This window comes from Varanus komodoensis, unplaced genomic scaffold (assembly GCF_004798865.1).
Source record: "Varanus komodoensis strain SLA01 unplaced genomic scaffold, ASM479886v1 scaffold8, whole genome shotgun sequence".
Lineage (NCBI taxonomy): Eukaryota > Metazoa > Chordata > Lepidosauria > Squamata > Varanidae > Varanus > Varanus komodoensis.
Genome location: NW_025336481.1, coordinates 7,935,893 through 7,961,122, shown reverse-complemented (window position 1 = coordinate 7,961,122; position 25,230 = coordinate 7,935,893). Strand labels below are relative to the sequence as shown.

Genomic DNA, 25,230 nt, shown 5'->3' with positions numbered 1-25,230 from the left:
TAGGTCAAGCCAATTGATGAGAAGGAGAACTGGCAGCATTTGAAGATGGTATGGAGAAAATAAATCAGGAAAAAAATACCTTCCTTAGTCATAATGCTAGAACCCAACAGGGAGTGTTTGGCGATTCGGGACAGATGAAAGGAAGGCCGTCTTCACAAAGAGCATAGTTAAACTGGAATTTCACCTCTGCTGGATGTACTGCTAGCCACCAATTATTCATCCATTTCATTTTTATACCACCCAATAGCCAAGGCTCTCTGGGCCATTAACAAAAGTTAAAATTAAACATTAAGAAGACACACATTAATTTAAACAAAACTGTAATTGCAATCACAATAGCTGTGATCTAGGATAAAAGTGTAGCAGCAGACAGCATAAAATGAAATATATAAAAACAATGTTTAAAAGTTAAAACTATTACAATTCTGGGAAAATAACAAGTTCTTCACCTGGAGTCAAAAATACCAAGCACCAGGCACAACTCTTTAGAAAGCGCATTCCAAAACTGGGGTGCCACAACTGAAAAGCGCCTTCTCCCGATAGCCTCCTGCTTTGCTTCCTTTGAAAGGGGCTCCAGCAAAAACCCCCCAAAGATGACCTCCAGTTCCAGGTGCGCACACATGGGAGGACAAGATCCTTCAGATAACCTAGCCCCGAATATAAATTTGGACGGCTTTGAAGGGGCAATTGGGCAAATTCCTGGAGACCCTCGAGGGCTGCCAGTCCCGGTGGCTTGATGCAGCATTCCTGGGTACCCCAGTTGTTGGGGCACATGGGTGGGCGGTGCTGTTGCACCCATAGGCTGCTTGGGGGTTTTCTGTGGGCAGCCAATTGGCCCTTGTATGACCAGAAAGCTGGACTACCTGGGCCATGGCCTGCTCCAACAGGGCTCTTCTTAAGTTTTTAACAGGGTTTTGCTATCAGTAGCTCTATAGGATGAGGCAGCAAGGATAGAATCGGCCAAAGTGGCGCGCAGAATCTAAAAACTCGGCCACAAAACGGATATGACCCTTACGATAGCAAATGCCTCTTAGACCGGAAACAAAGAGGAAAGCCCCGCCCCACGACTGCGTTTCTCCCGCCTCCGACGCCTGCCCAGCCACTCATAGCGCCGCCGCTTCTTTCTCGCCAATCACATTCAAGCTGAGGCGGGGGAGGGAGAAGGAGCGGGACGCTCCGCAAGTGCGCAAGCGTACAAGCCACACCTTCCCGCGCCGCTTTTCGTCCTCTGCCTACCCAGCAAGACGGCTGCGCCTGCGCAGTAGCCACTGAGCGAGGCAGACAAGATCCGGGATTGATGACGTCCACTTTTGGCGCGCGGCTGTTACGTAAGAGCGTGTGACGCTAAGCCCACGAATGGGCAAGGCCTGTCAAATAATGGCTGCTCTAAGGGTAGGTGAGAGTATTGAGTGATTTGTATAGATTTATAAATATGTATTTCTGTCTCACCTTTTTCCCTTTTGTGAGGCAAGCTGGCGCATCTAAGGCTCCTTCTTCGCCATTTTAGCTCCATAACGACCCTAGGAGGAAGGTAAATCTCACTGAAACGCTGCTTTTTAAGAGTTAAGAATTCAAGCGGTATTACCTCTGTAGAGTTTAAAACATAAAGAAAAGAAAGTAAAAGTACATGATTTCAAAAAGGATGAGGGCATGGATGGAGGCGGGGCGCGGGAGGATGGTCAGGTGGAGAAGGAAAGGATGTTGGAACGGGAGCCTGCCAGATGGAGGGGACAGGCAGCAAGGCGGAATGGAAAACTCGAAAAACTTGCCCCAGAGCAGCCTTCCCCAACCTGGAGCTCTCCAGATGTGCTGGACCAAATTCCCATGGTCCTTGAATTGGCAGTGTTTGCTGTGGAATTATGGGAGTTGTCCTGCAATGCGTCTGAGGGTGTGCCCAGAGAGTCTGTGTCTGGAGTGGGTGTTATTATCAGTGTCCCAAGACCCAGGATGCAGAAACCATTCTGAAACTTAGGAGGCTTAAGTCTGGTCAGTGTCCCGGTTGGAACTCCTTACTCCAGTATATGCAACTTGGTTCTGTGATGGAAGAAAAGGAAACAAATGCTTGATCAAGTACTTAATAAAGTATATGTGGTGGTGATGGTGCAGCTACTGTAGATATAATTTAAAATCCATTTATATTTTTTCTAAGTTATCATCGCTGCTAGATAATGGAAAGGTGGGATGTAAATACTTCCATAAATGCATGTATTTATGCTTGCTTTAAAATATGCACACTCTAGTTTGTTATCCATTAAGGTCTACGGATTGACTAAATAACAGTATAGTGCAGTATAATTAAGAATGCAGTACAGTGGCAATAGCTCTCATTCTCTGTGACACAATATATAGCTACAGAGAAAGAGGGACTCTTTCTACATTAGTTCTGCTGAACAGGTGCAAAATTGATTTATGTGTGGGTGCTGATACCTTTTTTGAATGGAGAGATTAAATTGTATGTTCCTTGGAGCAAAGGCCTGCCTTACTTCCTTTTAAAGGTCATGTTTTTGCGTGATATGCTGCTTAGATCAGTGGTGCTATGTAAAAAATAATAGTGAACCACTCTAGAAAGCAACTTCTAGCTGAACCTGAAAGGTATGATTGAGTCCTAAATGTGTACAACCTTCCTGAATATATAAAGTCCAACTCCCTCCTTGAGATCCCATTTGTTTAAGCACTTACAGAGCAATCCTGTACATGTCTGCTCAGAAGAAAATTTTATAACATTCAATGGAGTTCACTCTCAGGTTAATGTATCTGTGATTGTAGTCCGTAGTGGACCCATAAGTGTTGTTAGCGCTGCCATATGAGTGAATAATAATGGCTGCTGGGTGAGGGTGGTAAATACAGTTGATGGAGGTTTAAGTAAAGAAGACTTGGACAGCTAATAAGCTGCAATATGAGTGTACTGCAGGGAAGATAAATATCATACACCAGTCCTATACATCAACAAGTATTTCACTCCTGTGTATACAAAAATATCATGGGTGTGTAACTAAATGTAGTCTGTGAATCAGCACCTGTTTATAATTTTATTAATTAGAAATAATTTTGTCTCATATGTTTCCCTTGGTCTGAGGCACTGAAGGTGGGCTATAATAATGCTAGTCTACTTTGCAGGTTTTTAAGGATTCTGGGGATATTGTATCTTAGGATGCAACTCTGTGTAAGTTCAGAAGAAATTCCTATCAATCCCAGCATTCCCCTGCCAACTGTTGGGTATTGTAGGATTTTATTTCCCCTAAATGTGCATAAGATGCCACTTTTAAGCAGTGAGTGTGTTCAGTAAAAGTACTATATGAACACTAAGTATTTATTTGTAAAATATCTTATGATGGGGTGTGTGTTGTGTTCATATGGAACCTTTTTGGTTAGGGTGTCTGCATACTTAGATGCTTTGCATCCTTGCATGTCATGACCGGAGCTGGGGGTCAGACTAGATAGCCCAGGAGACCCCTTCTGACTCACTCTTTTCTCTGTTTCTACAATTTCTGCTATGCCTTTCTGTGGAGAGCTGCTTTTGCCTTCATTATAACAATATCCCTGTTTGCAACAGCTTACTATTCCCCATAGAATTAATTGTCAAGTATGGGGGAAAAAAGTACAGGGATTTACTGAGCCACATCAAGAAGGGGCACCCTTTCCCTAGTGGGCTCACCAATTGTGAATCAAGCTTTCCCTTCACAGCCCCATTCTGCGTTTTTCATAGGCTTACTTGGAATTGACACAATGGTCTGGTTCAGACAGCTCTTTAAACCCGGGGTGGCTGCATAGTGTGCTTAACATTTCCTGGGGCTAGTTTCTGATAACAGCTAGCACAGTGGGGGTCCTAAGGCACCCCAGCCTCCTCCTTCCCCCTCAGTCCTCCAAGCAGTATCCCAGCGGAACAGAGTGGGGATGACAGCTGCCAAGAAGTGTTCAATCACACTTTTGAGCAACTGTCGAGGGCTGAGTTATTCCACACCACTCCTTAGCTGAGTGAAGGGAAAGTACATGCCACCTGCCTTCCCTTCCCTTCCCTTCCCTTTGCTGTGCTCAGGGGCAGTGCAGCACACAACAAGGTGAGAGGGAAGGAGGCACTTTCCCTGTGGGCTTACTCCTGACTAGAGCTGGGAAAACCTCCTCCCTGTTTTTGCTTCATGGGCCATCCACAGGTGTCAAGCAAAGGTGTGGGGGGAAACAGGGAAGAGGGGAGGCAGCTTCGGTGGGCTAAAGAGCCCCACCTAGTAAAGGCAAGGCAGGGGCGCTTTCCCCTAGGTCTGCCCAGGAGGAGGCATCTCTCACCAGTTGCTGCTGCAGCTGCAGTTTAACGGGACTTACTCTTTTGCTTTACTCCCTTGAAACAAAGGTAGCCTAGTGCATCTCTTTGCCTCACCCTCACCACCGCAGTCCCTTTGGCTGCAGCAGGGAGCAGGATCCAACCCCTTGGTCTGAATTCCTCTCCAGCAAGCAAGGACTAGTGGCTGGTCCCCTGTCGGTGCCCGAATGGAGTTTGAAGAGGGGATGTATGGCAGAGCCCAGTGGCTCCCATCCCATGCACCTGCTGATGCTGCTGGGTGTGGGAGAGCACAATCTTGTTCTCCCAGCATTGGCAGGTGTGTGGAGGGGAAGCCAAGGACAGGTGCCAGTAGCCCTGGCTGGCGCAGCAGACCTTTTTGGCACTCCTCAGAAGGGCCTGTGCTAGTTTTTGGCTCTACTCTGGCTTGTTGTGTCACCAAGAATGACCAACACAACCAGCCATGGGGGCTTTACTAAACCCCAGGACGGGTTATAAGCATTGTGGGCTCAGGTGACAGCCTTTACCTGTTGTGCAGACCCAGTTAACATTGGGAAACTTTTATATCCTAGAAAATGAACTAACTGGATGGCTGTTTCACTGTCAGACTGCACTAAGCCCACATATTTAACATGACAGTTTGATTTTGCAAATATTTTTCTGAGTGGGATGACAAAGATGAGCATTTGGATGAATGAGTTATCTTTATTGTGTACATAGAATGGCAAGCCTGATTTGGGGGAGTTTTGCAAGAGCGTTTGTTCAAATGCTCTTGTGGGGGCAGCAATTCATCAAAGTTAAGTGTGCTTGAATTTCTAACCTTTGCAATGACTGCAAATCAGAAAAGAGAGCAGCTGTGCGTGATTGCTCTTTTCAAGAAGAAATTTGTGGTTAAATGTGTTACAAACACATTGTTTATGTTCTCCATGCATGCTATTTGGGATATCTCAGTTACCTTACACTTTGCATTGCTTTTTTTCTCCTCTCCTAGGCAAATATGTTACAAACAACTATCAGAGTTTGGCTGGAAAGCCAGCAGAGACTGGCAAATTCATCTATACACAATTGCCTATTGAAAAGTCAAGTTAAAATCTGGCACAGGAATCTTAGCACAAGTGGCACAAGCTTTTCGAAGTCTCAACGGCTTAGATGTAAAAGGAAGATTTCGGAAAGGAAATTGGTAAAGTCTTAAAACATTTTACTTGTAAATACATGATCTATATGCCACTGAAAAACTTTTCTTGCCTCTTCTTACTGACCTTGGAGGACCCCTGCTGCTTCTTTCCTATAATACACATTTAAGACAAAATGCCTACAAAATTAAGTTAAAAAGTTGTAATTAAGCAGTTGTCCAGATGCTGGCATTTTCTTTCTTACAATCTGTTTTGGTGATGGTGGACAATATGTGAGCCACTCAGTCACGTGGTTCTCAATGTATACTTTTTTCCTTATGATTTTCTTTCAATAGTTCCAGGTTATGTAGTCATAAAAGTAATCTTGCCCTGCCTTTTTCATTAGATGACAGTCTTTCTCCAACCTTGGAACAGGGAATCCAAAGATCTGTGACCACTCAGACAATCCCAGGGGGCATAGGATCATTTCCTAAAGTTGCAATCCTGTCCCTGTTTGCATCCTGTTTATTGTTGTAAGCCGCCCCGAGGCTTCGGCGAATGGGGCGGCATAAAAATGTTTTAATAAATAAATAAAATATAAGTCCCACTGAATTTTGGTGGCGCTTTCCTCTTAATTACTTAATTGGATTGAGCTGAGTATTACCATTGCTGGTTGACTGAATTTATACCTCATTCTTTCTCCCAGGAACTCTGAGAGAGTAGGAAACACCCTTTCTTCCTCCTAATTTTTGTTCTTACAATTTTATGAAAGAATTCAGACAAGGAGATGATGACCAACCTAAATACAACCAATTGGTTGGTGGTGGAGCAGAGTTTTTAGCCACTCTCTCACATCTAGCACTCTTGAGTATAAGCAGAAAAATAACATGTTCTGAATGTCACTTGATATTAGCTGGTTTTATTGCATTAAGTCTGTTGTTTGATGGATGGTTTTTTGAATATGTGCTTGATTTACCAGATTTACCTATATTTAATTATTGCTGCAATGCATATTTCTGCTATTCTTGTTAATATTTCATTGTGTTTCAGTGGGCATTAAACACTTCTATGCAATGAAATTTGGAGTAGTCTATTTCATATAATGAAAGAAATGACTGTAAATTTATATGACCAGTTTAAGTCAAAAATACATGCATTCTAGACTTTTTCCCCCAATTCAATGAGATTTTTCAGTTATTTGATGGTAGATGGTCTTTTGCATCTTGTATTTATGAATGAAGGAACAAGACTGTGACCCATCCCATCCCCAGGATATTTAGTATTAACTGGCGCGCAATCCGAAGATGGGATCAATTATTCAGAAAGCCTGAGTATATGCGATTCTCTGTTCTGAGGTGAAATAAGTCGCTTGGTAGGGAGAAATAATGGTTGAATGAAACGCTGTTGTGCAAAGGGAGGGGTCCCTCATAGAGCATAAGTTTTTGTGTTCTAGCTATGTGAATCCTTTTGGCTACAACGCGCATGGAAAGGGCAGGCATTTCTTGTACCCTGTGGAAGTACTATAGAGCAGTGTGCAGTTTTAACCACTTGGGGATGCTCTGTAAATTTGGAATAGACTATATTTCTTCAATGTTTTCACAGTTAAGTATGCAGCTGGTCATCTGCATTTTGTTCATGCACCAAGCCTGTCATTCCTGTTAATGTTCAAAGTAGACCTTTCTCAGCAGCATTTTCCTAACTGGTCACATGACAGTGCCCTTCCAGCTGCTTGGGCTTTAATGAGCAAACTAGAGTCCTTTGCTGTTATCATAAGTTTAGGCTATTGCCATAAACTGCACATTGATTTGAAGAATGTCAGGCTTTTCTAAGGCTCTGAGAAGGCAGCAGTTCATTGGTTATGTTGTAACACTGGAAGAGCTGACCATGAAATCAAGAATTGTTTGTTTCCTGCGGAGTCAATGAATTTGACCATGAACTTTCTTTCTCTCCATCTTTCAGGAGAGACAAAATAGTTAGATAAATATTTTCTTTAAATGCTGACTACTGTTTTTTTACATGGCGCCTAGATTTATTCAGAAAGCACTGAAAAAAATGTGAGCTGTGTCCTTTTTTCACTGTGTCCCTTAACTATGAAATATTACAGTGGTCTTGAACTTCCTAGCTTCAAGGAACTCTTTCCACATCAGCATCTGCTGAAGAAGTCTTCCATGTTTGCTGTGGAGCTGTAGCCCTGTGTAAAGAATTTCTGGGCATGTTCTGAGTTCATATGAGCCACTGGGCCAAACCTCTTGAGTTTCACCATTGCCCTGTAAGAATTCAGAGCACGCTGTTGAACAGTGGTGGGCAAGCTGCCTTTCATGCAGATCTCTCTGCCATCAATTATCAGGGCTTCTTTAATGAAAAGATAAGTTTATAAGCATCCCCCCAAACAGTTTGAAAGTCTTTATGCTGGAATAAATAAGCTTCTATCATCCATAGCCAGTGATGAGTTCTGATGGGAGTTGTAGGCTAAACATTAGTTACCCACACTCAAAACAAGGTATATAATTGTGAAGTATGTTGTATGCTGAAAAAGGTAACCCAGGACAAATGAGGCCTGCCATATTTGTTCTTGGATTCTTCTCATAAGCTTGAAAGGAAACAGCTTGGAAAATAGGGACCAAGTACATTTAGGAAACTGTTTTATGCCAGGTCAGGCCATTAATTCGTCTGTTACCTACAGTGACTGGAAGAGGCTCTTCTGGATTTTATGCAGGGGTTTTCTTCAGCCTTACCTAATGTCAGGCATTAGACCTGGGAATAAGTCTGGGCCAAAACTGATTCTCACCGTATTTGAGGGGTCATTAGCAGGGGAGAAACCCTTCCTGAAGATCAGGAGGAAGGCGAAATATTCAGGTGACAGGTCACTATTCCAGTGCAGAATTCTAGCACTAGGTAGTCCAGAGTTGTTGCTGTTTGTTTAAAAAAAGCCAAGCTAGGATTTGGCTAATGAATTGGCTTCTCATCCAGAAAATGGAGCCACAAATGTTTCTAAGAACAATGGTTGTGATGAAAATCCTTGGATTGGATTAGTGCTTCTCCTCATCTGTGGCTACAGCCTTGATGATGAAGGTTGCATATTAAGTATAAATGCCAAATGAGGTTATTCATCTAACCATTACAATTAAGGAAACCTCTCTCTCTCTTACCAAATTGAGTTGAATTCTTAGTGTTTTTAGAAATGAAGACTTCTGAAACTTTGAGCGTCTTAGAATTGTCCTAATTTGCTTTTCTGAATATTGTTACTCTCTGTTTCAGACCCGATACTTTGTAGATCACCGAAAGGTGCATATGATAGGAGGCAAAGGAGGTGATGGTTTTGCCTGTTTTCTCAGTGAACCTAGAAAAATGTTTGGAGGTCCTAATGGTGGAGATGGAGGAAATGGGGGGAATATTATATTGAAAGGTAAGAAGGCAGTATCTATTATATGAATCTTTTCAGTTTGAAAAATGTCCTTTTGTAAAAATTTTTCAACTTGTAGCTCATGTCCCCCATTCTTTACAAGGTGAATTTGGGAGAACAGAACTGCTGTTGGGGGGCAGGGCATGCACATGCATGCCCGAGAGCTGTCTGAAAGCGAGAGTGTACATTCTCACTCAGACCCTTTCCTACCGCTCCCCATACCACAACACAAAGTGTCCATTGCCGTTGTTTATGTTGTCTGCTGCTCATCTAGAGTGGCCAGACCTTTGGGATCAGAAGCATTTGTGTGGCAGCCAACACTACCCACCAGAAGACAAAAAAGTTCTCTTGCTAGTCCCAGTGCAGGAGGATTTCATTCAGAAAAGAGCTCCCCGTGGAATCATCGAAGTGGGTAGCTACTTGTTATTAAATAGTGCTAACTGCTTAGGACAGAATGTCAGAATCAGAATCTGAATAATACATAATGAGAGTCAAATTTACTTTGAATTGTTAATACTTGCCGTAGGTACATACAAGATATTATAGGACACATACAAGATTTATTCTGCCTCTTAGATACTTTTATGTATAAAAGTCAGTAACATTTTCTCTCCCGAAAGCAAAAGCTAGCATTATTATACCTTTTATTATTTTTCCAGAATGCACTTCAGTATTGTGATAAGACTTGCATTAAACCCTGAATAGAATAAGTTCTTGAGAGGCAATACCAAAAGTACTTGAAAAGATCCTTGAAACTGCATACTGGTTTTCCATCAGAGTTTCACAGAAACTGAGAGAAGTAACGGCTCTTAGAGTGCTGGGTGCTCAGAATAAATCTGGGCAGACGAAAGGCATTTGGTCCAATGCATTAAGGAAGCGGCTTCATGCGTTGTAAACCTTGGGTTTCATCCAGTAACACCACTGTGTGTATTCTGCTGCACCCACAGATTCAACCTCTAGAACAACAGGAGAAACACTACAGAAATCAGTGGAAATACTTGTCTCTTGAATAGGGCAAGTCAGTGAAGCCCCTTTCTGCAAGTTCCATTGAATTGCCCCATTCAGAAACTAGCCATTCCGATGACCTTTTGAACAGCTAGCTTCCTGTTGTACCAATGATAGGGCCTTGCTAGCACAAACGTGGCATTGGGTACCATCCATCATGCACCAACGCATTTTGTGACAATTTACATGTGGACCTCTCAGGATTAATTGCATGGAAGTGCCTTCCATTAAAATGTACGTGTATTGCATACTAAAATCATCCTCAGAATGTTGCCCTGATACAAGGCCTGTTGCGTAAAGTGATGTTTAGTCCAGTTCTCTGCATCTTCACTGAGAAATAGGCTTCCCTGTGTTCACCAAGGCTTGCTTCCACAAAAGTGTGCATCTGATTGATTGCATCCTTACAAGCTTGCTGCTGAGGTATACAAATTTCTATGTCTATTGTATATCCAGATTAAACAGTGTCTGCAGTAATGGCTGGGTAGGAAGTTTGCCCATTTGGTAAGCTCATTTCCCAGATTTATTTAACTTCATGGTAATATTGTTAGGAAACCAAATTAGGCATTTAAATCAAAGTTCCTGTGATTTTTTTTCTGCTTGGCAAAAGATTTGGAGAGGCAATTTCAGCACAAATGAAAAGTGAACTAATCTTCTTGAAGTGTTCTTTCCTTCTTGTAAAAGGAAACAGTTCTTCAAAAATGGATGACTGAATCTCTTATGAGATGTATCCATAGTTGTTAGATGTTTAGTGATTATTTTATGGCAATATTTGTCATACTTATATTTTAGGTTGTTTTCCAGAAACTCTCTTAAGCTTTTTATATAACATGTGTAGTAATCTTAGTTCCATTTTGTTGTGAAATGACATTTTAAGTAGCTTAGCAACACTAATTACAATATTATTTAAGCACCTAAAAAGCTAAGCACTGTACTGAATACATAAGAAAACAGGTCCTGCCCAAATAGGCTTGTAATCTTGTGCAGACCAAAAAGAAAAATAATTACAACTGGAGGAAGAATAAGGAGAATCTCAAAATGATAAGTTGGCCGTAAATCAGCTTAAATAAATGAATCCTGAAGCTTCTTTAAATGAGGGAATAGAAACAATTAACCAACCACTAGCTGGCAGTGAATTCTATCAGAAGAGCAATAAAAGGAAAAAGGACAAAGTTGAAACCATTGAAAGTATGAGATTGAACAAGCAAGGGGAAACTAGCAGAACACAATGATTTTTTAAAAATGCTATTATAGAAACCAAAGATAAACAATAAATGATGCTGTACTTGTTCTTAAAGTAATGATCCTGCTAAGCCAAGAGAATCTGTTTCAGTTAATGAGGGGGTAGCATTTTTCAGCCCTGTTTGCAGCCCTTCAAAAAATTCCCCCAACCATCTAGATCCAATTTTGAGAGGGAAAGTAGGGGAATAGGCAACACAGAGATACAGGCACAATTGGCGTCAAGGAAAGTGCCTTCTACCTGCATGGAGAAATTTTGAGATCCAAGTCAATATCGTAGACTGAATGTGAAGTGGAAAAGTTTGCCGCTACAAACAAATCAAAATAAAAACACCCCTCTACCACCAGCACTACAATCTTACTTGCTTGCAGAAAGAAAAAAAATATGATGGGTAGCGGAATGCAGGAGATAAATATAATTTTTAAGATGGGAATAGGGATGTCTGATTAACGGTGCAATTCTACACGTTAGAAAAAACCCTATTGAAGAGAGTGGGGCTTACTCCTATGCAAGTATGCAAAGGATTGCATCCTAAAAGACTCTTATACTAACCTAAACAGCAAAATGAAAGAACAAGCCAAAGCAGATTCACAGTCTATAGCAGTGATGGCAAACCCACTAATTTATCGCAAAGTGCCAACACTGCAATAAAACCTGAAAACTGAGGTTTTAGTTTAGAAAAAACAACTCACAGCCAGTCCAAGCCAAAAATATATATCCTTGGCAGCACACTGACCAGCCATGCGAAAGCTTGAATGAGTCACAGCTAACGAGTCATGGCTCCTGACATCATCGCCTGGCGCCGCTACTCCTTTCTGAGCATGCGCATGGCCCTTATGTGTGCTGTTATCCGACGCGCGGCTGCTGGAGCAATGCTGGGGCAACTTGGCTCGCGTGCCGACAGAGAGGGCTCTGTGTGCCCACTGTGGCACGCGTGCCATAGGTTCACCACCACTGGTCTATAGGAAGGAATTAACGAATGCCAGTGTTCAATTCTGAAAGTGGATTATATAGAATAGATACTGTACGATTATGACAGCCCCCCTCCCCCTATGCTGAAGGCTCCAGTGAAGTGCTGTAGTGACCACAAGCTGATAATCTCACATGATTTCCAAGGCATCGTTTTCAAATGCATTCTAGTGTATATTAATATTAGCACCTTCCCACTTCTGCAGCAGTTGAGTAGTAGAGCGCTGTGTAGCTCCTAATTTTACCTTGTTGGAGCATTAACATAATAGTATTATTTATTATACTATTATTAATATATAATATTAATATATTAGTATTATAGCCTAAGTAGACATAACAGACTTGAAATCCATGATGTATTTTCCTCTTCATCTCTCATTTCAGTTATGTGCAAAAAAACCCATGTGCATTTAAAAAAAATCTTCAATCTAAAATGCCACGAAAACACTACATCTAAAATAAAAACTTATAAAATTAAGTATACAATTTAAATAATTCTTTAAAATACTGTGCCCCCGACTCCCAGGACCAAAGGATACATGTTACAAATTTAAAAACTCATTCAAACATTCTTTCAGGACATTTCCCCTTTTCAAACCTGCAATGATTCTTTTGACAGTTCAAATCCTTTCCATTTTTTAAAGACATACTCAATAAATATACCCCAAATTTCATTAAACTTATTTTTCTTTATATGTCCTTTTCTCACTTTAATAACACAGGTTAATTTATCACTAATAGCTATATTCCAATTCTTAGCTATGGTTAATCTCAGAGCAGTTATTAAATTTGTTACTTATTATGCCAGCTCCATTGTGTCTTACCAAATATTGAAAGTATTGCAATCTCAGGGCATATTTCTGTATTTAAACTTAATATTTTACTACATTCTTTAAAAACCTCTTTCGAAAATTTTATTATATAGTCACATTCCCACCATATATGGAAATATATGCCCACTTCACAACCACATCTCCAGCATAAATTGGAATATTTGTTATCTATATCAGTTCAAAATATTCTGTTCATTTTCAGAATATTGAATCTTGTTTTACAGTGGATCAGCAAGTCAAATCCTTGGTTTCTGTTCTTCCAGTATATAGAGGTTACTCTGGAGAAAACGGTGGAAGTAAAAACTGTTATGGAGCTGCTGGTAAAAATATTTACATCAAGGTAGGCAGCCAATGTTTATTATTAGTTTTCATTTCATTTATTCAATTAATGGGTCCCCCTATAGCTGAAGTTCTCATGGAACAGTACTTCATGAAGAGAAGCCCAGTGACAAAACCACATTATAAAATGCATTAAAATACTGTTTTCAAAAGCAGCAACAAAAAAATCAGCATTTGATTTAATGTTTTCAGCAGACATAAAAACATAGAGAAATTTATTTTAAAATCATTTGAGCATATTAAGAATAAAGTGAGCATCATTTTAAATACTTGTAAAAGATCTGGGAGAATTACAAAGATTTTCAGCTGGTGCCAGAAAGTCAACACAGTAGGTGTCAGTCCAGCTTCTCTAAAGAGGGCATTCCACAATGCGGAGGCCACTGCAGAAAAAGACCAGGCACAAGTAGCCACCAAACCAAACTGGAGCAGCAGGGAAGCACTCCAAAGAAGCCCTTAAAAGACATTCTTAGGATACAGGCAGGGACATGTGGGAAGTCGTGATTTTTTAGATATTCTAAATCACTTATGACCTAACTCAGTGGTTTCATGTAAATATTAAATAGCACATGAGACGAGATGGAATCTTGTAGGGCCCCAAAGCAGGGATGCCATGGAAGCAGAAATCCCCTTCAGTTACGGGTGCAACCACTTCCAAGCCATACACCTTCATCCACGTCAGAGAGGATGCTATGGTCAATGGTATGGAAAGCCACTGAGAGGTCCAGAAGACTCGGCAGGGTTACATTCCCTTTGCCAAAGGTTAGTCTACAGCAGGGGTCTCAAACTCGCGGCCTGCAGGCCAATTGCCGGGATGGGTGGGGCACGGGGGAGGGGCCCTGCGGCCTTCAAAGCGCCAGCGGCGCCCGGGCCGGCCGTGGGATGAGCGGCCCACCACCACCGCGGGGGTAGAATCCTTGATGTGGCCCAGCCTCACCCAGACTCTACTTCCAGTGGCCCCCAGGTAAGTTGAGTTTGAGACCCCTGATCTACAGTGTTATCAAAGCGCTTTCTGTGCCAAATCCAGGCTACACCTCAACTAAACTGGATCTAGGAAATGCATTTGATCCATGAATGACAAGATCTGATCAGCTACACCTGCTAAAGCACCTTGCCCGGGAAAGGGAGGTCAGGCACTGGCCTATAAATATCACTGCATAGGTACACAGGTGTTTCTCCACACCCATGCCCTGGCATGGTTTAATTGCTACCTTCTTTGAGGAGGCTGGTACTGCTCTGTCCTATAGGTAAGAATTTGTAACCTCGTGAGCCAAGCCTGTTTTTCTTTCATTTCTGGATGCAATGAGCTACATGGGAACAGGTGACTGGGCAAAATTTGCCAAGCACTTTGTCCATGCACTTGAGTCCTAAAAGACTGAAAAATCATCCAACAATGTCTGACCAGATGATGCCCTGGATATGTTCACAGATTGAATTGTCTGAGCTGTGGATGGTGCATATAAGCTATTTTTGTCCTCAAAATGCTTTGCAAACGTGTTCCAGCATGCTACCATGGGTTCTATCAGATCTACCACTGGGGCAAAACCACTCAGAAATGTTCTGCTGGTGACACTGAGAGGCAACAACAGTGAATGAGAAAATTTGCATCTTTACCCTCAATACTGCCACAGAGTAGGCTTGATCAGGGTCAAGATGTGTTTTCTTTTACCGACATTCCAGTTATTTCACTTGTGTCATGTCTTCTTTTAATTCAGTCCAGCTCTTGCTAGGCAACTGTAGGGACAAATACAGCAGAGAAATCTATTTTGCGGGCAGGTAGGAGATTTCCAGAGAGAGGTCTGAACAGAGGCACTGCAAAGAACATATTTCTGGAAACCAGTGGAATTGGAAGCCCAGTCCAGAAGGAGAGGCAGGTGGAAGTCCAGGATTAGTAGCACAGACGAGCCAAAGGCAGAGTAACAGTAAATTGGAGCTGAAAATAATGAAATGATACCAGTAGCTTTCAAGTTATGCTGGAAGGGCTGATACGGAGGTAGAGCTACCAAGGTTCCGCTGCGTCACATCAGAGGCTTGTGTCAGATGCCTTTCTCCTGATGAGAGCCTTTGCTCATGGGGAGGCCCCTCCTGTAAGGGAGTACTCCTTCGTCTGGCCACCATCCTATCATAAATCTTAAGTCATTGGTGATCTTGGGGGCCAGGAGTGGCCCAACATCACCCTGTGCTTCAGAAGCAGCTCTTTCCACCCTTTAAGGAGGGCTGGGACCCTCCCAGTCAGCCCAGGATTCCCTGAAGCAACAGGTTCTTTGGGGATATCTGACTCCGGAGGGCATAGATTATCCTCTGAAGAGGATTCCTGCAAGTGGAGCATGGCACTTCACTGCTCCCAACTCTGTGAAATGGGCTCTGCAAAGTAGAAGAGGGCACTCAGAAGTGACCATGTCTTGCTCATCTCTGTATTCCGTGGTGTCCGTGGCTTCAACAGGAGCAGCAGTCATACAAAACAGCAAGTCCCCCAGAGCCATCTGAAGTTCACTGGAGTCCATTAGACTCTGGAGGCAGGGTCCCCACCACACACTGCAAAGACAAATAGGCACAGCAAGCCCAATTGCTATAGGAAGTGGTGTGGCCATGACAAGGGGGTAGATAAAGAATCCTCCGCCTTCAGGTCAGCAGCTTCCTGCCCAGTCCAAAAAAAAAAGTATACCGAGTGTGTGCAGCTACAGCCCCATGGTGGCCAGGAAGTCGTGAGCAGCACTGGTGGCACCAACATAGGTATCAAAGTTCCCCAGAGTCGTCATTTTAGGAAAGCTCAACTCCAATTTAGAGACCTCTAACATCTGAAAGATGTTAGATAGTGGGAGGGACAGTGAAAGAATCCCTAACTGTTCCAAGCGCCCAGCACAAGGCAGAGACACTCTAGACCAGTGGTTTTCAACCACTGATCTGCTGACCAGCGGCAGTCCATGGGAGATTTCCTACCGGTCCATGAGGGGCCACGTCTCGCTTGCCGCGGATCGGCACCGGGGCTGGCTGTGCTCTACCACCTCTTCCTTCATTGGCATCATGTTCACAGGGGATGTGCCAGTGCCGCTAGTGGCGGGTGGGGGGAGGCAGGGAGGGGAGAGGCAGCTTGGTGGGAGCTGGCTGGGAGCCAGTCTGCACCTATTTCAAAAGAGTATTTTGCTCTTTTGTTGGCATTTTCTGTTGCTTGGTTTCTGGTTGTTTAGGAGATTTTTTTATTTTTTGGTATTGTGGTTGGAAACTAATACACAGAATCCTGTAATATGTGTGTGGTGCTTTTTGTTTCTGCCTCAGCCACTGGTCCCGAGGTGGTTTTCCTTTTTTTGTCAGTCCCCAGCAGTGGGAAGGTTGAAAACCACTGCTCTAGACTATATACATTGCCTTTATTTCCAGTTCTTACTTTGAACTAAGTTACATGCGTGACTGACTGCATGCTTGTGAAAGAGCTCAATGAGCTCACTGGCACAACTTTGGGCATGAGCCAATTGCAAAGCACTGCAAGCCACTGGTTTTTAATTTCTCTACTGTCAAGGTTCCCATTGGGACTGTGGTGAAAGAGGATTGTGAAGTCGTGGCTGACCTCAACCACAACGGTGAAGAATTTGTTGCAGTTTATGGTGGCGCTGGCGGGAAAGGCAACCGTTTCTTCCTGGCCAATGACAATCGAGCACCAACCACTACCACTCCAGGAGAACTGGGCCAAGAAAGGATTCTCCATATAGAGCTCAAGACCATGGCCCATGCAGGGATGGTAAGAATGTCTGCCTTGGACCTTGGCTTGCAGGGTTGTGATATTGTACTGCCATACATCACCATGGCAGAAGGATATTGGTTCCATCTTGCTGTCGTTAATTAAATAAAAGCAAAACCATGCTGGTTTTTTTCTAAGTCTTGGCACAAATATAAGTTAAAATGCAGTGTTGTGACTTAGGCCAAATAGCAAGGGTGACTGATTGATATTGCTAGAGAAGAGTGTATTTTAGATAACCCAGTTTGGCTCTTTATTCCAGGTAGGGTTCCCCAATGCAGGGAAGTCATCATTGCTGCGCGCAATCTCCAATGCAAAACCAGCGGTGGCTGCTTACCCATTCACAACCTTAAATCCACATGTGGGCATTATCCACTATGAGAACTACGAGCAAGTTGCAGGTGCGTAACACTTCGTTTTTCGTGCTGCTTGGCAGTATTTCCTGTTGAAAAAAGCAAAAAGAACCGAGCAACCTTGATACTGTTTCTCGGGAACTGAATGCTACGCTTATATTCTTCCGTCACTTGCAGTGGTTGAATATTCTTGGCCTGAACTGGCTAAAGAAAACAAACCGAGCATTCTCTTGCTTGGCCCAGAGGTGGGAAGGCTCAAAGTAAGGAACTTCCCATTTGGAGAGATGTGTTTACTGTGTGGGACACCAGCAAAGATACCACAAGCAGCTCATCCAGGAGTCAGTCCCACAGAGGGAAAGGTGGCCTCTTTCACAACAATAGTCTGCAGTGCTGCATGTTGTCTTTTCATTATGTGAGGGTATTCAGCTGTCCTAGAGTCCTCTAACCATTGGCGTGGGCAGCTGCAATTGCCAGAGCAGGAGTTCTCTGTCTCCACTCCCAGCCCCTTCAAAAGATCCTGCATTACTGCAGCCTTGTGCTGGTGCACCAGGAGACACTGAGGGATCCAGGTTTCCCTGTGCTGAAGAGGAAACCCTACAAGCCTGTTCAGAATGCAGTTTCCCGGTAGAAGGAGTATGAGCAAGCCTCTCTCCCAGCATTTTTCTTTTAATTGTAATTATTTGGAACTCACCTTTCAGGGTACAAACCCTTCCAAAGTAGGATTTGCACCAGTAATTTTAGGCTTTCCGGCACCAGGTCAAGACCTTTTATTTACCCAGTATTTTAAAGTTTGAATTTTTAACTATGTTTTTATTGCAGTCGTGGGTTATTAGTATTATTATTATGTTTGGGTTATAATTATGATAATTTTATTACTATGTGTTTATTGAATGATTGTTGTAAGCCATCCAGAGATGTGCAGTGATTGGGCAGGTTAGAAATACCCAAATAAATAAGCATCAAAAAATAAGCAAGATTATTTTATTAAAAGGGGGATCCTTCACACTGGGCAACTGGGAATAAATGGCCTCCTAAATGGAGGGAAGAGTCCAGCTAGAACAGGAGTGGTTTGCCTGAAGTTAGCCTCACCTGCCTGATTCTGTAGTGGGATCTTTCCCTCCGGTAGCTGGTGGTCCTGTTGTGGGAGGGGAAATCCAGTAGTTTGTATCACTACCGGTTTTCTTCTCTCATAATGGGGAATGCTGTACTCTACTGCCAAAGTCAATGTACAACTTAAGCTACTGCTATATTGCACTGAGATACGTGGAGCTGGCATCAAATGAGAAAGGGTTTTCTTGGTGATGGCACCCCAGCTCTGGGATATTCTCCCTGGGAAAGCTTACCTAGTGCCAGACCAGTCTGTTTTGTTCCTCCAGGTGTGAAGATGCATTACTTTCATCCCTAGTGGGATGAGTTTAATTTTTGGTGGATTTTTTAGCTTTTGTATTGCAATAGATTTTCTATTAGTTTGTGTGCAGGTGTTCAAGTAAATGAAAGGGAGCAGAGAGTCGGTGCTGAGTATATTTCTCTCGCCTTCATCTCCACACAATGAAGATCTCCACTTAAACACAAGGAGAATCCTCTGCACAATTGCAGTCTCTGAAGCCGATTGCACAGAGTTTTACCTGAGTTTCATTTCAAGGCAGTAAGACCTGAAATAAGGTGGGCAGGACCTGTATGCCCAGGGACGTGGGGGAGAAGGCCAACATGCACAGCCCAACTCTCTACCAACTTGAAGCCTTCCTGGATTCACATGAATGCTCAAATGTCAATGTATTTTTATATGTTTTGGGTTCTCCAGCAAGGACTGCCAACAGCCTCCAACAGGTTCTCACTTGTGCTGCAGTTTGGAGATGGGAGGAAACTCAGAATATTTTCCTTGGCTCCTTCTTAGCTTCCCCAAGCCTCTGCACAAGTAAACAGGACAGTGCGTTTTCCCCACAGCCTCTGTACATGCTGGAGGCTGAGAACTGAAGTAGTGTCTTCTGTCCCTTGCCAAAGCTGTTTCAAGGAAGTAAGAAACAGCAAGAGAAACATTTTGGCTTCCTATGTGTTTCTTCTGTGTACATAGTACAAATGAAAGAAATCACTGCTTCCTCCCTACGCACTTTGCTCATAGACTAGGGCACGGGTGGGACCAGAGTTTGAAGAAAAGGCAGATATTGTGACCCCTGTGTTGTATTATTTACAAGCAAGTATATAGCATCGCTTCTCATGCTTCCCTGTGGGCTACTTCTGACCTTGCTGAACTTGCCTCTGAGCGTCTTTTCCTGCTGGATTTCTGCTGCCTTTAGGAAGACAAGGTTATGCCTTTCTGTGATCATGCTCAGACAACCAGAGCCTTACCCATCTTTGCTTCTTTCAGTTGCTGATATCCCTGGGATAATAAGAGGTGCCCATCAAAACAGGGGTCTTGGCTTTGCCTTCCTAAGGCACATAGAACGCTGTGGATTTCTCCTGTATGTGTTGGATCTCTCACTGCCTAAGCCATGGACTCAGCTGCAAGACTTGAAATACGAACTTGATCAATACGATGACAGCTTGTCAAAGAGACCTCATGTCGTCATAGGAAATAAGTTTGATCTTCCAGAGTCAAAGAAGAATTTGCCCCGCCTTAAAGAGCAGGTGGAACAAAGAATCATCCCATTGTCTGCTCTGACAGGAGAAAATCTAGAGGAATTACTGTTGCATCTGAAAGAACTCTATGATGACTTCATGAAAGCAGAGAAAGCACAGAATCAGAAGTGCACGAAGTGGTAGCTCACAATGCCATTCATTTCTAGCCACACTTTGGGGCAAAGGGAACGAGGAGACATTTGTGTTCAGAATATCTGTCATGAGGTGTTGACCTCGGAAGTTTCGTCCTCACCAAAAAACCCTAAAAAGGACACCGGGCTGGGAAGCTATATTACAGTAGCTCTTCAGTGTACTGGTTGTGTGTACAGAGGCTCCATTCATATTAAAGATGTGAAGATCGAGGGAGAAAGCTGCTTCAGTTCATCCCGTTCCACCCCACGCATTCTATGACTGATTCCAGCCCTTTCTGTGGACCCCCAAGTGGAAGACACTTTTTAGTTTTTTAAAAATGCTATTTTATTTTAATCTTAAGGAAGCCTGCATAGTACTATGCGTTCTACTATCAGTGGGCAAAAAAGAAAGGCCATCTGTGACAAAGGAGGCTGTAAGACAAGTGATGAGTTAAGTGAAACATGAGAGAATTAAGTGTGTTTATTGATTTCATGGAATTAAGCATGCTTAACTCTGGGTTGGATGGTAGCCGCCAGGCAGAGGAAGATGAGAGTCAGCCAATTTTTTGTTAGCTCGAAGTCCAGGAGGATGGAAAGACATGGCAAATTTGTTTTAGCACATCTTTTAAAAAGCCTTAATCCTTTCAGCTGTACTGTTTTGCATGTGATCCTTCTTTACCCTTTAGTAGAATAGCTTGGAAGGAATAAGCATTTGTTGTTCACTGTTTGCTCTTTCAGCAACTACTCCTTTATTGTTTGTGTTTCTGTACTCCTTGCATCCATTTCGCAAGAGGAGGAAAGGGCAGGGTGAGAAGGCAGATTAATTACTATGAATGCTCACAGTTAGTTTTGTTCAGTGTTCTTGGAAAAGACCATCACCTTGCATATTGGGGGAAAAGTGCAGATCCCTTCTTTGAAGCAACCACTGCATTTTCTCTCAATACCTGCTGTCACGAAGGGCTTTTTGTCAGCCAGTTTATGGTTTTCAGATGTGCCAAAATGTGATTGTTGAGCAATGAGTGATCTATCCAAAGAAGGACTTGGATTAAATCAGAGATGACCTGGTTTCTTTCAGGAAAAGCTCAGAAGAAATTGGGTAATCTGTGTGAGACAGTCTGCAAGCATCATAAATTTTCCACTGTCAGCCCCAAACCCACCCTTCCCTTCCAGTTAAATAGTGGGGTGATCTCCTCTCCATTCCCCTGATGTGCTAGGTGCCATTCTTCAGGAAATGCAGTTCAGCAGCCCTTGGGAGAGCTACATCTACTATATTTGCCACTGGAAACTTTTCTCCCAACGTGGATGCAACCTGGGAGGGTGATTTTCAACAGGACTGCAGAAAAAGATTGGACGGCCCCATCCCATACACCTTGATATTCATCATGGCTTGCTGCTGCTTCCTTTAAACAAGTCATTTTCAGTGCAATAATGCATTTAAGATCATGTGTTTGGTGCTAAATCGACCTCTGTATCAGTGTGAACTAAGGACATGATTCTGTGTGTGTTCAGACAGGAAAAAAAGTCCAACTTCCAAAATTCTCCTGGTCATGTTAGGAGTTGTAGGATTTCTTTCTGTTTAAACAACCATAGGGTCATGTCCTAAGTTTTCTTTTATACAGTAACAGCCCTTATTCTCTCTGAGACATGGAGACACAAAATGCTTCAGTGGAGCTAAAATCCAATGGGCAAAATGATTATTTTTCTGAAAAAGCCAGGAGCGTTCCTGCCTGTGTTAAATGCTGGCAGCTTGAGACTTGCCTTTTGTGAGGCCAGTGGAGTGGCCACTCTCAACCTTGGGTCAGTCTTGAAAGCTGCTGTGAATGGCCTTACAAGAGGTGCCATGGACTTGGTGTCTTTGTTCAAAACATGTTGTCTGGAGTGGATGCTCTTTAATGAGCTTCACCTTGAAGAGGTTTTGGAAGCACCTGAAAAATATTCTTTTACAAGTGAAGTGCACAAATTAGTCCCGATTTCTATTATTCGTACTGAAACATGAAACTTGATTTAGATAACAAGAAAAGGGGAATGAGGGGAAAAGGTATGTTGCTGGAAGTTACCTAACTTGCTGAAGACAGCTGCTTAAAACAAGACTGCTCTGGTGTCTCTCTCTGTTGTCTGACTGCCATCCTAATTTTAAAAGGGCAAAGCATAAAAGACAAAAGACTTTAAAGGCTAATTAGAATGGCATCTAGTTTCATTTATTTCAACTGCCAACTCAAAGCCAGTAGGAAGGATGCTGAGAACCACCACCCCCACCCCCCCGGTGAGGGGGATGCTACAACTGGGAAGCTGCCATTGCGAAGCCTCCAGAACTTGTAGCCCACTGCTGTACTTCAAGTCATGGAAGAAGAAACCCTCTCAAGATCTTTCTGTGCGCCTGAGCAATGCACAGAAGGAGGTATGCCTTCCAATAGGCAGGATGCGCAATCCACATAATTGGCACATAAAATAAATCCGCTGTTTGAAATGAGTTTAAAAATGTACATCTTTTAGGACTGGTGTTTCAGGACCCACAGAAGTTAAAAATCTCAGTACTACTTTTTGTACCAGTTGAAGTTTATGAATTGCCTGGAAAAGCAGCACTACAGAGAACGCTTTGTGGTGGCTCCAATCTAGAGATTATGAAGGCATAGATCATAGCAAGGGCACAGTACCCCTGGCCCAGGGAGCCAACAGAGGCCTTCTGGGGTTCCCCAAAGGTCATGACTCCTTTCCCTTTGTCTCCACCCATCACTGAAATGAAATGGAGTTCAGTTCTGGGGCTGAAAGAAATTCTGCACTCTTGGATTATGCAGCCTGGAGCTTGGTAACATTTTTCAATGTGTTGGTATTTTTTCTGCCTCCCTTCTTCCAATTATACTAAAGCTTAAAGAAGTTGATCCATGGCTTCCCAGAATGTCTGCATGCTACCTTCTTTCTTGTTCATTCAAATTCTTTCTTAGAATCCATCTTTTGCATGAAGACTTTGGAATAACCCCCTAGTTCCCACACTATACTGTAACTTACCTTGTATTTATGTTTAAGAATATACAACTGAAACACCCACATATTGGGCTGATTCAGAGAACACAATGGGAGCATTGTGGGTTATTTAACCCACAATGAACGGTAGAGTGTGCTGGCCATCATTTTGGATATGCAGCCTCCAAAGGAGTTGCAGCTTGTCACCTAAACCTAGTCTTTGGCGGGTTATGCAATGGTTAAACTACCACTCCTGTAACCCTAATACTAACCAAGGGTTATGTAAGTGTTGTCCTATGACCCTGAAGGCCAAGTGTGGATGACATGGTGCAATCCATTCAGGGTTGCATATTCAAAATGGTGGCCACCATGTGCTGCCTGGGTTAAATAAGCCATGAGAGGTCGGCTAAGATATGCAAATCAGGTGACTGTTTCCTGATCACCCCAGCCTCCATTTCCCTTCCCCTCCCCTGTCTAGATTGTAAGCTCCATGTGAAAGACCTGTCCTTTTGTACTCTAAAATGCCATGCATACTGATAGCATATGTAAATAGTGATACTAATTATGCCTTGTTTATAGATCCCTTGGCAGAGTAAATTAGTTATTTAACGTCTGTGGGAAATTAATCTCAAGGAGATACTGCTCATTTTCTTATTTTGTGATTGTGTTTGTATACCACCCAACAGCTGAAGTTCTGAGCAGTTCACAAAACAGCTAAAACCAAAAAACAGCATGAAAACCTATAAGAACAACTGCAAAATAAAACCAGCAGCAATGCTAACATCTAAAATGCACGAATGCTTTTAAAAAGGGGCCACAGAAGCAGGATGTTATGGAAGTCAAAGTCCAAAAAATCTGGAGATCTTCCTTCTGTTGAACTCTGGTCTGAAGGAAAGCATGATGGTTTGCTTGGCTAAGCAAAACACTTTAGCCAAGTGTTAAATTCTAAGGAAATGCTACTATATTAAATGAGTTCTGAAAACATAGATTGGGTTTAAATGTTTTAGGGCAAAATCCCAGGCATGTTTAGACAGGGAAAAAGCCCTACAACTCGCTGCATGCCCTAGCCCCCATTCCCCCCCCCCAAAAAAAGATTTCTATAAATTGCTGAAATATTGGTACTCTGCATTCAAATGTACTGTTATTTAGATAAAATGCTAATCCCCATACTTGGGGAAGCTAAAACAATACCCATAGCATCTCTGTGCCATCACTGCCCATACTTAACTGGATAACTTTAAATACTTCTGAGTTTCCATGCTTACCATACTTGAGAGCATCCCATGATGTGTTGTTTAATAGAAATAATGATTTGATGTGTTTTTTTCTGGTTGAAGTTCTTGGAAAAGACCCCTAGAGTCCAGTAACAAATACCCAACACTGCATCACACTTTCTAAACAAGTAGTTGATGAAGACTATTTAACCATTCCATTTTTGTACTTCATTTATGACATACCAAAGGCACTGTATTTTTTTTAATAACTTTTATCAAACATCCCCATGCAATATTTTTGTTGATCAAGTTTGTAATTGCAATTTTAAGGTCCTTTCTAAATGTCCATTTGGTTCCCAGAAACAAGAAGACCTGGGACAAGTTGCTACAGAAAAGCTTGAGTAGGAAGCAAATGCTGCTATTCTTCACAGAATGGCTTTTGTGATATTCATTTTGCAAAGAGCAGTTTTCTAGGCTGTATGGAAACAAGAAAGGTTCAAGTGGGTCATTTAGACCTTCTCAGCAGTCACCACAGCAAGCATCGTCTGCAGAACTCACCGGAAACAAGTGACAATGAGTACACTAACCTCTGTAATCACTGCTGAGATTTAAATTAGATTGATCAAGCAGACGTATCTCATCGAGTGACTGCTGTCACGTCATAACCGCCCTCACTCACCTTTCTGTTCCTTCTGGACTGAATGACTGTTGGCAGTGGGGGAACAGAAGTGCCAGGTACTAGGTTTACAAAATGTAATGGTTATTCCTGATGCGCAGCCATTGTGACTCAAAACTCAGGCTTCAGGGAGCTAATGAACACTTTCCGTATTTTCAGTGTATTCAGAGGCTTTTCAGTGTATTCAGAGGCCAATCAGAGGCTTTTCATGTTTGGATTCTTGTAATATCAACTTCTGCAACATAAAATGTTCCTGCCAGAGCTTGAAATAGACCTGTCCTTTGGTTACCCTTTTTGCTGTTATTGGAACGTAAGATAACAAAGGTGTGGAACAAAAGTGTTGAAGGACATTGCTGAGAAGTGAAATTATTTCTTTGTGCA

General features: G+C 42.6%; 1 protein-coding gene across 3 annotated transcripts; it reads left to right on the top strand.

Annotated features, from left to right (window-relative positions):
* Window positions 1-1,319: 1,319 nt before the first annotated feature.
* On the top strand, window positions 1,320-25,118 carry MTG2 (mitochondrial ribosome associated GTPase 2). Of its 3 annotated transcripts, none has more exons than XM_044455480.1 (7): window positions 1,320-1,392; window positions 5,265-5,453; window positions 8,644-8,791; window positions 13,096-13,172; window positions 16,683-16,901; window positions 17,161-17,299; window positions 19,617-25,118. In XM_044455480.1, exons 1-7 carry the CDS (start codon window positions 1,357-1,359, stop codon window positions 20,009-20,011), a joined length of 1,203 nt encoding a protein of 400 aa, XP_044311415.1. In that variant the 5' UTR covers window positions 1,320-1,356; the 3' UTR covers window positions 20,012-25,118. The 3 variants fall into 3 exon arrangements, with proteins under 3 accessions (XP_044311415.1, XP_044311414.1, XP_044311416.1); XM_044455479.1 differs by having other exon boundaries at window positions 13,057-13,172; XM_044455481.1 differs by having other exon boundaries at window positions 1,328-1,531; window positions 13,057-13,172.
* The last annotated feature ends 112 nt before the right edge of the window (window positions 25,119-25,230 follow it).